Source organism: Argiope bruennichi, chromosome 1 (assembly GCF_947563725.1).
Source record: "Argiope bruennichi chromosome 1, qqArgBrue1.1, whole genome shotgun sequence".
In the NCBI taxonomy this organism is placed as follows: domain Eukaryota; kingdom Metazoa; phylum Arthropoda; class Arachnida; order Araneae; family Araneidae; genus Argiope; species Argiope bruennichi.
The window spans coordinates 113,395,960-113,411,714 of NC_079151.1; the positions used below are offsets into that span (position 1 = coordinate 113,395,960).

General features: G+C 28.4%; 1 protein-coding gene across 2 annotated transcripts; it reads right to left on the bottom strand.

Moving 5' to 3' along the window:
* Window positions 1-2,161: 2,161 nt before the first annotated feature.
* LOC129968456 (eukaryotic translation initiation factor 2 subunit 2-like) lies at window positions 2,162-8,590 on the bottom strand. 2 transcript variants are annotated; one of them, XM_056082337.1, is made up of 2 exons: window positions 8,435-8,590; window positions 2,162-3,125 (listed from the first exon to the last, which is right to left on the bottom strand). In XM_056082337.1, exon 2 carries the CDS (start codon window positions 3,101-3,103, stop codon window positions 2,276-2,278), a length of 828 nt encoding a protein of 275 aa, XP_055938312.1. In that variant the 5' UTR covers window positions 3,104-3,125; window positions 8,435-8,590; the 3' UTR covers window positions 2,162-2,275. The 2 variants fall into 2 exon arrangements, with proteins under 2 accessions (XP_055938312.1, XP_055938321.1); XM_056082346.1 differs by lacking the exon at window positions 8,435-8,590 and adding an exon at window positions 4,228-4,303.
* Window positions 8,591-15,755: the final 7,165 nt, after the last annotated feature.

Consider the following 15,755-nt stretch of genomic DNA (forward strand, 5'->3'; position numbering starts at 1 on the left):
TTCACTCAGTTTTAATCAAAATAGAGTTAATTTTTCTTTTTATTTAAAATGTCAATGTCTCAAGAATATCTTACTAAGTATAACTTATAAGACTGAGAGCCTACATAAAAATATAAAATTCGTAATTCATTTATTAACTCAAACTGCATAAAATAGTGTTCTTTATTTCATTTAGAAATTTTTCTCTTTTAGATGTATATGTCTAGCACTGTTTACATATCAAATTTGAATTATATATATATATATGTAATGATATCTCTTGAAATAATTTAAATCCTTATTATTTTCCTAAATTTTATCTTAATTTAGCCCATATTAACTTCATTCTAAAATGTTCTCTTATTTCTTGATCCAATTCCCACTTTTTTATTTAATTAATTCTGCACGCGCTCTAGAAAACTGTAAATCCTGCAGGTTCTCACGCTCCGAATGAAGGGATAAAAATCTTTAATGTTTGCAAACTCTTTTAAAGATACCTAAATTTCTCTATTCTAAATCTACACGTGACAAAGAAATCCCCATAAAAATCTCATTGTAAAACCACTCAAGGGAAAATTTCAATCCCTTTGCACTTGTGTCGCCTTGTAGTATCTGTTACCTCTTTTTATAAGTATAAATTATGCCACTGGAATGAAATAAATTGAAAATTTCAAAAGGGCACGCAACTGCTAAAATATGTTTACATAGATATATGTATATCATGTCTTAAGTGCAAAAGAATTATTGAATGAATAATATAAATATTGTAAAAGTCGATAGAAAATTTATTCTTACACTCATCTTTCCAGAAAACACTACGTTTATTTCATTTATTATAGACAAGTGCAGTAAATTATACTTAACTCTTTATTGCAAGCTAAAACTAGTAAAGTTAATATTTTCATTCAAGCTTTGATAAAAACTAATTTTTCCCATTCATAAGTTGAGCGTCGATTTTCATCTTTTGTGAAATAAATTGTTGGGAAAAATGCTTAAAATATTTTTTAAAGAAACTTAATTTATGAATTAAAAAATTGTTATCATTGAAAAGATAATATTTTGAATTTAAAAATTATGTAAAAATAAGTTTTGTAGAGTAATATTTTCGGGAAAATTTCAAAGAGTCGCTTAATTTTGAAAAGAAAAATCGTGCGAAGATGCGCATTTTCGTCATAAAAGTATACATGTGCCAGATTTGGTAGCTTAGGCCAAACGGCTTAGTCTGTAGAGAGCATCAATATACACAAACACATAATCATCTTTATAATAAGTGAGCCGCTTTTTATGATCCAATTGGTTCGGCAGGATTAATAGTTTACTTCAATTAAACATTTTACGTAATTTGATTTCAAAAGCTTCTTCAAAAATCTAATTAATGCTATTTCAAAAGGCTTAAGCCTTTTTTTCATGTATCTATACTCATTTTCATGCATTTCCCTAACTTTCTTTCAGATCTCCAAGAATTCGTAAAAAAATTCGATACATTCTGCTATTTCTAGCCTTTTATTAAATGTAACCTTATTTCTAACCTAAAACATTTCAAAATTTGGTATTTTTTTTAAATATTAATAGCATGTTTTAAATATAAATCTTTTACAGATTCTTCTCAAAATTAAGCAAATATATTGCTTATTTTAATGAAATCTGCTTTGCCAATAATTAATTTGTGTTTAGCGAGAAGTTTAATTTTACTTTTTTACACATCTCTTAATTTTTATACTAATATCGATAGTAATTAGGATTGTGAAACAAAAAACTTTAAAAGCATCTGCAACTTTATTATTGACTTTTATCAATACCTGTAGGGTTCTTCCGTCTCTGTATTAATATTAATTACGTTTAAAACTCGTTCAGAATTCTTTGTATTTTTATTGGAAAAGATAATTAACATATTTAAAAAAAATCGAATAAAAAAAATTATGCAAAAAAAAAAAAAGTTTTGTACTGTGATATTTTTCGTAGTGAAAAAATACTCAAATTTTGTTCAAGTTTCAATTAAAATTTTAATTCATTTTTTTTAAAAAAAAAAACTTCTCTCAGTTGCATAGTTCCATCCTCCAAGGTATGTATGGGTCAAATTTGGTAGCTGTAGGCCAAATGATCTTATTTTTATCTATTTATTTCCATTATATATTTACTATCGAAATGATAAAAAGATGAAGCTGATTTTCAAATCCACACATTAAACATTATTATAATTTATTAAAATAACCTTCAACATGACAAAAGATGCAAATAATATTAAAATTACAAGATGATGATGTGAAATATATTTAAAAAAAATAAAAAAACGATATTAAGTAGCTTTAGCTCGCATAGCTGCTCGTTTGCCAGTGAGAGCCTGGAAACCAGATTTTATACTTGCTACTGAACATCGAGACCCGCAAGATTCGCACTGTAGGAAAAACAGCCTAGTGTCTTTTTGCAATATTGTGTCGGGAGAGCGACATGTGTGGCAAGTGACATATTCTTTGATGTAACTTCTCAAAACACTTTCGATCTGTTTCTGATCGAATCTCCCTTTTATTATGAGTTGGTTATTACCGTCCACGGATCCACTGGTGCCCAACTCCACTAGGAGAAAGGATTGCACATGTTGAGGAAGGCGATGGAGAAGTCTGCACGTTTCGATGAAATTAACGAAAGAAGATTTTTTTGTACCGATTCGTAGAATTTGGGGAGGTTTCATTATTAATTTCTTCTTACACTCGACATCCCTGTTCGGATCCTTCTCTCGCATGATGTCAAACACTCGTTTAAGGAGGGACTCGTATGTGTAGTCAGCATCGTTGTCGGTACTTGTTGGCATAGATGAAATTTCAATTGCATCAATTGTGCTTGAAACAGAATCGGCAATAGAGGATGGCAATTCGTCGATATTGCTTCTCTTTTTTTTCTTCTTCTTTTTCAAACTTTGGAAACTCAAGTCGTCTTCCACATTAAGTGCTGAAGGTTCATCGGGACTGTCATTTGAAATAATCTCACTGTCTTTTTTAACAGTTTCGACAGAATCCAATCCAACAGGTAGAAATCTGACTTTCTTCTTTTTCTTTTGTCCGATGAACTCCAATAATTCTGGAGGAAAGTCCTCGTCTATTTGGGGTGGTTTACTTTCTTCCATCATTAAGTAGAACTCACCAACTTTCCTAAAATAAAGGAGAAAAAAAAATTTATCATTTTTATTATGAAAACGTGTTTTTGTAATTATGCAGTTATAAAACGAACAATCATCCTCTCGTAAAATTTTCTCATAACAATCATGATAAACTGTTTATGAAGGAAAAAAAAAATATATTAAATGCCTATTTACAGTTACAGTAAATTCGCAGGAATGATAAGTCTTGCTTCATGGAAACAAATTAGAAAATTTATTACTCTAAATAATAAACCCAAACTGTAATATGCTCAGCCGAAATGTATCAAAAAGTAATAACCTATACATCTCAGCTTATGACCACAAAAACTTAATTTCAAATTAAAACGCAAATTCAGATTGTATTTTTGTTTGCAATATTGTATATTTGCAAATGGCAGATTTTTTATTAGGCCGACACCTAGGTCCGCTTGCCTTGAGGAGAGAATAAAAGTTAGACGTTATTAGCCTATTTGCGAAATAAACATTAAAAATAATAATAAAAAAAGAAATTCTGAAGACTATATCAAACAAATAGAATACAGCACCACCCCATACTACAATAATAATACATATTAATACTACATACCCCATACTACAATAGTAATAAAAGTCCAAGGTTCATGTTGGAAATCTGAAATACTACACAAAATAAATGATTTGGAGTTATACTCAAAGAATCTATTTGTAGCGAAAAAAGCTCGAATTGCAATTCGTATAATAAGATTTGAAATTCATTGAAAAGAATCAAAGAGATGGTGATAATATGAAAATTTCAGAAATTACAATCTCAAGGACGGTGTATAGTTTGCGGCAGAAAATTGAATAACTTAAAAGTTAATTTTAATGAAAATAATTAGGCCAACAGAAAAAAAAAAAAAAAACTTTTTAAATGCTTATAGAATGAATTCTTCTGTACAGTAAAATAAATGCACTCCCATAAAATTTTGGTCAATATATCAGTTTAAGATGAAATGAAAATTTACGAACATATGAATTGAAAATCGCGATAAATAAATTATTTTTTTAGTTAATTACAAACATTAATAGATAATCGTTATTCCTACAATTAATCACCCTCTCCCTTTTAAATAGAGCAACTATAATTTTCTTACAAACAACATTATGATCCCATACATGAAATTCTCAAACCAGCTGTTCGCTAAAAGCTGCTTGTTCGCCAAAGAGGAAATTAGAACTATACCACTGATAAGATTAAAGTTATGGCTGATTATGGCAGTTTCAAGGAAACACATAGTTTTGCAATGAGACAAACTGAGATATCGATTTAGCTTAAGTATTAATATACATTCCAGATTTTTCTCTTACATTCTCGGTGCTTTCTATACGGGTGTTTTCAGAACCAAAAAATTCGCTTTAACAGCTTATAACCGGAACTTTAAGCAATAATTAAATTGTAATATTCTGATAAGAAATAATATTGACATTAGTTAATCCGAAATCATTGGCAATAGCCACAAAAACCTGTAAATCTGCACAAAGATGTGCACTTCAGATTTCTTAATAAATCGCAAAATTTAGCAACAGCTAGAAAAGAAAGAGGTCCCATTAAAACTAGCATAAATGAAAAGTGTTAATAAAATACTGTCAAACAATTTACAACTCATTCTTACCTTTCTTTTAACTAATTAACATTTCAAAATTTCGTGTATATACAAATATGATGTTGCACAAATTACGGAAGTCGGCATTATCCAAAAGCCGTCATTGGAAAATGCTGATGATATTGAATTATTTTGGTAAAATAAATATTGATAAAGAATGAATAGAAAAATTAATCGCTGATTTTATCCTGGATCGAAATATTTTAGATTTATTTGAGTTTGTTCTTTTGTGCAGATTTAAAGAATATAAATGAGTTAAACAGGAAAATTAATGGAATCTTCTGACGTAACTACATATAAATTAGGTCTATGCAGCTGCACAGGTTGTGTTCAGATATTGAATTATGAGAAAGAAGAGCCTTTTTATAAGAAATGCTATGTTTTTTTCAAAACATGAGAAGACGAGCAGAATAGAGCAAGATTTTCCATAAAATTATTTAGAAAAATAACGTACTGAATTCTAAATTTAACTCGCAGCAAACTTTGTAGCTTCTAAAAAAATCAACTATCACATAATTAATATCATCAAAGAAAGCATTTTTTTAAAGCAATGATAAATGTTTTAAAAATTTTAAATCTTGATGTTTATAGTTAGATTGGATCAAAAACTTCTAAAGCATTGGATTAAAAGAAAAAAAAAAAAAAAAAAAAGGTTTTACTTATATTTTTATTAAAGTGAAAATACTGATTACTTAAGGTTTGATAAGTTCTCTCTCTCCCTCTTTAAAGCTAAGAAATTTCATCCTTGAATATTTTGTCGCAAATAATTACCAAAAGGAAATGGCAATTATCAAAATTCTAATTTAATTAAATAAATAATGAGAATTAACATTTAAATTAAAAAATAATTAAAAGGATTTCATAAATGAGAATATAAAATATACTTTCATGATATATTAAATAATGAAAAGTGTTGCATTTTCAGTCAATGTAGATAAGGATTAAATTTGAATTTTTGTAAAAATAAATTATATTGGAATAAAAGTATTCTTTTTTTCCTTCTTTCTTTTTACCGATTTAATTAAACAAACAAAATAAAGAAGATGACATTCTGACATTACCATTTCATTTACAATAAGTACAGGATTTCATTATTACAGTGGAAAATGTATTAATATATGAAATATTTAAAGCAAATTTATTTCAGTTATTGAAATTTATCAAGCTTTTCATTCATAAACCAAGATAATTAAAAAACTACTCATCTCACTACAACTTTCAATACGATTTAGAATGTAAAGTAAAATGTAGAATCTTAAAATAAAAAATGCATTAATCTATACTTAATCTAAAAAAAAAAAAAAAAAAAAATAACAAATCAAAATAATTTGATAAATAAAATGCAAGATTGTTATCTCAAGATGACATTATACAGATTATATATAAGATTAAAATTAGATGTATTAACGAATGAAAGTGAATTGAAAAAAATATTACACAATTAATGTTCTGGGTATTATTTTGCACTCTTTATTCAATAACATTTTAATAAGGGGGGAAAAGATTTGAATGCGAGTTGCAAAACAAAGAGAAACCTTAATCAGTATTTGCAAAAATTGACATTTCTTGAACTCATAAACAATATTAAAAATAAAAAAAAGTTTTTTTTTTGCTTTGAAAAAGAATTAATGCACTATTACTATGATGTGAACAGTTTATATATTGCATAAGTTCAGGTGATGATTCTATTTTTTTTCTTCAAATTATCATTTCTTTTGAATTATAATTGTTTATTTACATTTTTCTTTACTTCACGAAATCTTTTCATTCCTGTAGCCAATGAAATATCATAAGATGAATCAGAAATAAAGTTCAAAATACACAATTTGAGATACAGCTCCATTTGCAAAACTTCAGAAAAAATTCTAATGTGTAATTAAAAAAATCAATCATTACATTAAAGGAAATCTGCAGTGTCAGCAATGAATAGCAATTGTTTCATTTTTATATAGTAAACTGTGCATATTTATGTGTATTTGTTAATAGTGAATTGATATCTACTGAATATTTGTTAGTTCCTCATTGTTTATTTCTAATTAATATTGCTGTGGTCAGAAGTGATGCAACCCAATACTTATATGCTTCCATGAAATTCAATACATAAGACATTAAATCGTAGAACTTCTAAATAAAGTTTTAACATATTGCCTCTTATGTCATCAATAGTATGTGGCAACAAAAACAAATTATAATGCACTAATCTGAATTTGGCAATTTCTTAAACATTTTGAATTTACAAGGAAACTAATTTTAATTAAGAAATACATTTAAATATTGATACATAACTTTCTATTCTAACAATAAATATTTTTTTCTTCTTCAAAGTTTCATAGTTTCTCTCAATACTATTAATAAACAATTTTATGACATTATGAACAAATTATTTGTGAATTTTATGACATTACAACAGAGCTAATCATTGAATTTTTTTACAGATAATAAATCTTCACTTTAAAAATTAATGATGCAATAATTTAAATATTGCACATTTTATTGCAATCATGCTATATACAGTTAAATTATGATTTAAAAAAAAAAAAAACAAAAATAATTTTTTAATTATAAAACAATATTTAAAAACTATATGGAAGGGGTTTTTTTTTTTTTTTTTTCAAATTCTATGCTTAAATTCATTAAGTATTAAAATTGTAAAATAAAATAAATTAAACTTGTTTCTTTATTCATAAAAATCAACTCTTAAATAAGCTCCTATTTTTTAAATATGATATAATAATGAAAATCCTCATTCTGATTTGAACACCTATCAAGAAAAGAAGGAAAAATAACCAGGGCCTGGGTTAATGAGACTATTTAATATAAATGGAGGCCTGCATGCTTATACTTTGTTCTCATATCTCAGCTTTGTTTTCACTGACTTTGGCTTGGAATAATAAAATGACTTTATGTGAAATCAAAATGAATTCAATTCATGGTATATCAGGACAAAAGAAACATCTAATATGTTATCTAACTGCAAATGTTTTGTGCTTTTTCTCAATTAAAATCCTTAACAGATGCTAACATTAAATTGACAGACTATATTTGACACATATTTCGCATGGTCATAAGTGATTTCATTAAACGTGCAGAAGCCACGGGAACATTGATTTTGGTTCAAATTTGTGACTACAGATTCAGATTTAAAGCATTAGTATTAATTATTAGAATAATTTTTATATAAATATTTTTATAATTATTCAATTAATTATATTTAAAATCACATAATAATTTTTTAGCCAGTGTTTCTTCATATCAAATAACGAATTTGAATTAACCATTACAAAATTCCGACTATTTAAAAAATTTAATATTAAAATGACACATGCCCATAAATAAAGCAAACATAATGGTAATAAAGAAAATAATTTTTTCAACAAGAATTATTCTCATTCCAATAAAATGTACGATAAAGCTGTCTAACCATCAAACATAAATAATAGTATAAACGAAAAGGGGGAATAAATAAATAAATAACGGCGACAACAGGAGATCTAATTATACCATTCGAACTTTAATGATACCACTGCATCTTTTTACGGAATAATAAATCAGATTGAACTACTGTTTTATTGCTGATCTTATATTTATTATGATCAGTTTTTAGCATATAAAATCATATTTCATCTTTCGTTTTGATGTACCAAAAAGAACATCATGTTGATTAGCCGTACAATTAAAAATGATATATATAACTTACCTCTGGAATTTTATTTCTTATAAGCAAATTTTCTGAAATGTGAAACGGAAGGGATAAAAGATCCAACTATCATCAGAAGGTTCAAAATGTAATTGCAATCCCGCGAAATGGAAAGAAGCTATAACTCAAGCCGGTGAGCTATTTCATCAGCGTCAGGATTGCATCATTCAATATGGCGGAGTTGAGAAGATTCAGCTAAAATGAAGCATTTTGTAAAGTTGATTGCAAACGAGTGCATGATGATTCATAAAAATAAATTAATTAACAATGAAAATTAAAACAGAATAAAATAATGTTTCATTGAAATAATTCTTTTTTTTTATAATTATATGCTGTTCAGCACTATTAATATCTGAACTGGTCCAAGAATCCGAATCCTCGAAAATAAGCGAGTAGCGAGTGTATGATTCACGATTTTCCTTCCTTCTTTCTTTTATTTGAAAATTCATTTGAAATAGAGTATTAATTAGTACATGGTTAAAGTTTGTATAAGCATTTCTAAATTATACCGCATAATTTTTTTCGCAGGAATTTAATAATATGTATCGTCAAAAGATGGCGGCACTACTCCAGAAGATGAACAGAAAATGATTGGAATCACGTGACTGTGACATCATCTGAATTGATTTTGGAGGAGATATATTGCAAATTCAGTGCCATTTTTCTTTCTTATATAAATGTTTAATTATTTTATAGTAAATTTTTCTTTTTTCCCTTGTAATTCATACCTATGTTTATAGTTTAGAAAAGCATGTTACTGAGAAATAAATCATCATATAATTAAAAATCATTAGGTTTGACAAACATTATAGACTATTTTTGTTAGATAGATTCTCTTTTAAGTAACATTTAAAAATTTCTATTTTATAAATATAAGTAGTTAAAATGCATTTCAAATGTATAAGTTTCCATTTTGTAATGCATTCATCTGATCATGATTCAAGCAAAAAGTAATGATATTGTCAAAAAATTGATTTTTTTTTTTTTTTACCTTCTTTTATACGTAATATAGATATAGTAATTGTCAAAAAAAGTCGAACTCGAGATTTTAACGAATCTCCGCGTTTTAGATCTCCCTGAAAGCGAAAAATGCATTTCTGGAAAATGTCCCTCTATATGTTTGGGAAAAGATAATTCGAAATTGCTTTGATCTAGACGGATGAAATTTGGTATACGATCTTTACACCAAATTTATAGATTTATGTCAAATTTTGAAAAAAAGCCACTAAGTTAACACTATAATTATAAAAAGAAAAGAGCCAGATAGATAAAATTTGGTACACAGATTAAGTATCTACAGTATAAGTCATATCACTGACTCTCCGACCCGCCCGAAGGCACACGGATAAAAAAAAACTGAATGACCGGACCGCCGCAATAGCAACACTGATGGGAACTGTGGTTGAGTCCTAACGACCATCACCGACCACTGCACAACCCTTTCCGAAGGAAGTACGTCCCGCCATCGAAGGGAGGAGCCAGATTCCCCACCTTTTTGTGCACCCTTCAGAGTGGCGAGATCCACCACTATACCGGAAGCATCTCATCCTCTTTTCGAGATGCTCCCCCCCCCGGGGGTCTAGCATCTATAGTGTAGACATCTGTGAAATTTTGTACAAAATTCAGCAATTGGTTGTCCGTTTGTACTTTCAGAAATATGTAAATTCGATGACTCAAAACGCAATGACTGAAATATATCAAATTTGGTATTTTATTTTGTGACTACATATGCAGTTCTCTGTCACTTATGTTGCAATCGGTTATGAAAAACGCATCTAAAACACAAATTCTATTTTCGGATACTATTAATCGCATGCCAGGGACAAATCGCTAAGGTTGACACGACAGATTCCGAAAAATGCTAAATTCAAGCCAAAGATTAATATTTCGTAACTATTATACACAGATGTTTGCAAGACGTTTTCTGGGATTACACCTTTATTAGAGAGTATGCGAAAACGTTTGGAGGAGAGTCACTCCCACTGGTTTTATTTTGTGAATTGAAATAAAAAATTTTGTGATAAAAAATGCATAACAGCAATTTTATTGTTTTAAGTTGTAGAATTGACCCCTCTGAAGCAGGTCTTTAAATCAGATATGTTACTGGATAAGGGGATAGAATTTAAGAATTATTCATTTCAGAGGAAAGATTTAAGTGAAAAAGTTAGGTACGAAAAAAACCTATGAAATAAGTTGTTGGACGTTGTAACAACTTAATTAGGTCAGGAATAAATTTTAAAAAAGCACAAATTTTGAAAATTATTATTATTTTTTTTTTTTCAATTTGTGACAATCCTTGAAATTCCACTCAAGTATGAGCTGCATTGATGAAAACAGTTGTTAATAATTTCATACTAATATTGCATGAGTTTTTGAAAAATTCAATTATGTTGGGAAAAACAATATGGTCGAGAAGCGTTTATAAGTACTTGTTTATCAATAAAAATTTGCAGACTAAAAAAATAATGCTATTCCAAAAGTGGTGTTCTTCGATTTCAAATGGTATCATTACAGTCAATTTTCAAAAGAAAGTGACGAAAATTAAATTAGCAAATAACTTACTTTTTTTAAATATCTTACTCTGTAGAGGTTGATTTCCGAAAAACATTAAATAGTAAAGTTTGAGAGCGTAAGTTCCCTGGGAAAACTGCTCAGACAATAATTAATACAAAATGCTTCACGACTTGGATAAATAAAATTTAATATTGCTATTACTATTGCAGCTCTGTGTTGGAGGCCGCGGTGGCGTGGTGGTAAGGTCTCGGCTTCGGAACCGGAGGGTTTCCGGTTCGAGACCCGAGTCCACAGAAGAACCGTTGTGTAAGGGGGTCTGTTGCCCGTTAAATCCGTCCTGACCCAACGTCCTCCCGCTGGTGTGGAGAGGGGGATGCCAGCTCAGGTGTTGTCCTCGTCATCTGACCGCGGTTCAAAATTACGAGGTCCGTCCCAAAATAGCCCTAGTGTTGTTTCAAACAGGACGTTAATAAAACTAAACTGCAGCTCTGTGTCAATTTTTTTTTCTCTCGCTCCAAAGAGGACATCCAAAATGTGTACTTGGTTTTTTTTTTACTAAATTACATAGTACGAAATCTCATGTATGGGACTCTGAAAATAAATATCTGAGTACTTGTGACGTTCACAGCCTTGCTCGAAGTCCACAATTTCATGCGAGGCAGAGAGAAAACACCTTTATAAATAAGATTGTGACAAAGTTTCGAAAGACTGTTCCCGCTCTAATGACCAAATTAAGCTGTTATAAAGATCAACAATTTATTTTACAGGATTTTTTTTAAAAACTTAACCTTTTAAGCTTATAATGTTCTTCTCAAGTGAATGACCCTTTATTTAATGCCGAAAAACCAGTGTTTCTCTCCCCACTCTCAATCTCATCCGGTGTTAAACTTAAAGAACTGTTTTAGAAAGCTGATTCAGCAACTTAAACAATAAAATTATTGCTATTAATTTTTTAAACATTAATGTACAATTTGACAGAACAATTAGTATAGTTCTTAAAGTTTTAAAATTCAATTTAATATAATTTTTTATAAATTTACATGCATTAAAATTAGCAGACTCATGGATACGCAGTCAGTTTATAAATAAAAGTCATTGTGATTATGTATATATGTATGTTCCACAACTCCTTCTAAACAACTGCACAAAATTCTGACAAATTTTGCACTCTTATTATATAAGACAAAAAAGTACTACTGATAATTTTTCAAATATTAAAAACTAATTAAATATTTTATAAACAATAATAATAGTAATAATGTTTCAGGCGTTGCTGTATTTTACATTTTATACAAACGTTTTACGTTGAAAATATTATATATGAAAGGATTTTCAACCCGAGCAATCCCGGTATATGAACTACTTGTAGATAATTCACTTCTATAAGTTTCTTGAAACTTGAATCCTTTTCTTTTATTCTGCCTAATCCACCATAAAAAAATCTAGGAAAAATACTTTAAAAGAAATTCTACTCAATTATTTTTATTTATATATTCCATTCAGAAATTTGTCCTGAAAACTTCAGAATTGAATTTCAATTTATTTTCCTGAGAAGAGCTTTTGTTCGGAATACACATCGGCATAGTAACACATTGACATCAGAAATATTTGCTCACAAAATGAATAATAGAGTAATGTAAATTTTTTACTTTCTATGCCTCAGTTATTAGTACAGGGATGTTGTAAGATATCTCCACAATGTCAAACGATATTCTAAATTTTACAATATTTTGAAAATATCGTAACTATATTTCTGGTATTGATAATGCGGTTGATACCTCAAGAAAAAGACCTGGACTATGTAGAGTCAAATTTTTGAGCGGTTCCAGTGTCAAAAGACACCATGACATTAGCACAGTCTGTGTGAATCTAATTTAATCTGCTCAAATTATTCAATTCGGGTAAATTATCCATAGATACAATGAACAATTCCGTCTTATTCAGAATTCTGATTCACTGATTATTGAAGTCGAAAATTTACAGTTCATGAACTAAAAATGGTAAACAGTTTAAAAAAAATAAAAACTTTCTTAATGTTTCATATTTTTAAAAGCCATTAATTACTCTTGAACTTCGTTTCTTTAAGTTATACTAATATGCATTGTAGTTACGAGTAAATATCGACTCACCTTTTGCTCAAAATTGCTTTTTTAACTCAAATTTGTAAATAATGAATTTCATTATTTACTTGAGGAAAAAAGAACTTGGAGGTGTATATCATTTTATATCTAGATGACTTCCACACTTCAAACACTATATTATGGTGATATAAATTGTTGCAATGAATAAAATTTAAAAAAAATTAAAGACGATTCGGATTTCTAGTTCAAAATATTTATCATTATAATGTTTTTACAATTGATTCGTTTATCGTTATTTTTTTTTAATGTACACAGAATAACATAGCTATTATATGGATAACATATTAGAAAAATACTGCATAAATGAATAACTACAATAGCTAAAGCAACACAAAATACTTCTTTATAAAATATGCATAACAATACTTTTAAACATTAACTAAAATAATAATTAAAAAAAAATAGCGGGAATGGTACTCCCCCTTCAAAAAAAAAAAAAATACTTTTTCACCTACTCTCTCATAAATGTTCTTATATATTACTAGCCGCCTTTGGCGACCAGCCGGTTTGCCAATCTTAATGCTCGTTAACATTTTAATAATTAAATATTTTATGTAACTCCTATTTTAATAGATTCTTCATCAAAATATTTTAAAACTTCAAATTTTGGTAGTCATATAATTCACTCATAATGTTATAAAGGCCTTCAGCCATAACGTAATATGTATCTCTCTAATTTTTCTGTTAGCTCCCGTAGAATTTATGCTTTAAATTAAAGTGGAAATGATTAAACTGCAATTAATATAATAATATTTTTTACTGAAACAAAGCATTTTTTATAAAGAATATCTTTCTTAATCTATGTAATATCTCAAGAATTTTTCAACAAAATTTTCTCAGATTCATCATGAGCAGATAGATGAACTAACTATGTTTACTTTCAAATGCATCAAACACTAAGAAAATAAACAGAATCGTTTAAAATAATCGGTCGAAAACAGGTTAAGAAGAGTTACTTATAAAAACGATATACTTAAAACTATAAGCATATACAAAAAAAGATATAACTAACATAATTCATAACATAACGAAGTGCATTCAAAAGGATTAAAGCATATGTAGTTTCCAAAATTTTCTGCAGCTGACCATTTTTATATAATGTTGTCAATAATTATTTTTGCTCCATTTTTTTTTGTTTAATCATTTTTTCCAAGTTATTAAACTTTAGTTCGCGAGCATTTAAGAAATTTAAAAAAGGAAAAAGAGAAAGCACAGAAAATGTTTATTTACTTATTTAGATATATAAATCATGTTAAAAACAGTCAAAATCAGGGATTGAAAATTATTTCTCAGCCCTTAACTCCTTAGCAATCGCAGCAATAGAAACACTTTTCAATGAAACAGTTGTTAATCTTAACGAGACATAGGCAAACACGACCAATTAGATTTACTTTTGTATCTTCAATCGTAATGAAGTTATGAAGGAGAGAAAATTTCAACTTCCTAGCATTTCCCACCTTTTTGAGCTATTTATTATATCTATGAACTCATCAAAGAATTTTACTCCCTTTACAACATATCCCGGAGGCGGAGGGGGTTAAAAGCCAATCAAAATTACTCTATAACAAGGGTGCAGCGTCATATATATAAAAATATATATGCATCTTATAAGGAATATATTTATGAAGCAGCTTAGATCGGGCTGTCCGTATCAACAATAACGGCAATAGAAAATAAAATCAACTCAAGTAAACAAAGAACTTACATTCAAAATTCGGACAAATTTCGGACTATATTTTCGAATACACATATTTTGTTTGATAATGAGAATTTTCACCACATTGTGCATGTCTCTCCAACTTTTTGGAAAATGCTCCACAACACGAAATCTCCATACAAGTGATTGCCTTTCAAAGATTTGAAATGTTTGTATTTCTTCTCATTGAGTGCTCACTCCTTAAAATTCATTGGGATAAAGAAATTGAATCGAATACAAAACTTTCTCTCGATAAATGAGGTGAGTTGAACATTTTTTACACTTTCCAATTAATTTTTATTTTCTACTGTAGAGGAGCCCTGTTACAATTATAAGTCTCTTACTAAAACTTTCTCTGCACTGATGGAATCGGGTTTGTATATGTTTTCTCGCTTTGTTTTAAATAATAAATAGACCTATTTTTGTTATAGTCTTTTAGGGAGCCCATGTTTCCCGGGCCTCTATCTATTTCCACTGATCGCATGTAAAATAGTTTTTTTTTTCAGGATTCTATAAACTATGGAGATTTAAACCACATACCATGGCAAAAGCTGCTAAACATTATGTTTTTTTACATTTTTTTAAATTGTAAATAGGGGTTTATTTTTTTATAAATTGTTGCTAGTGATATATTTAAAAACTTAGCAACTGATTTCTACATCGGTAGAATTTTTCTTGTTACCAGCGATTTCACAGTAGAAATAGTTTAAACAGAACTTACCTTTTTCAGAATATTCATTTGGAGTATTTTTGTCCAAGTAGAAGAAATAACTGACGGTTTTTCATTTTCTTATTTATAACTTTGCTTATTTTGTTCTTCGAAATTTTAATACCATACATTTTACAACATTTTTGAATTATGGAATAGGTATATTTGTCTTTTCAAAGCTCAAAAACAGCCAATAACAATCCATATCTTATATATATTCGACATTTTGAAACAAGAATAAATTTAAAAGTAGCAGACGAT

Bases quoted from the DNA above. Each gene is read 5' to 3' on its own strand.
- LOC129968456 (XM_056082337.1), bottom strand. From the start codon at position 3,103: ATGATGGAAGAAAGTAAACCACCCCAAATAGACGAGGACTTTCCTCCA.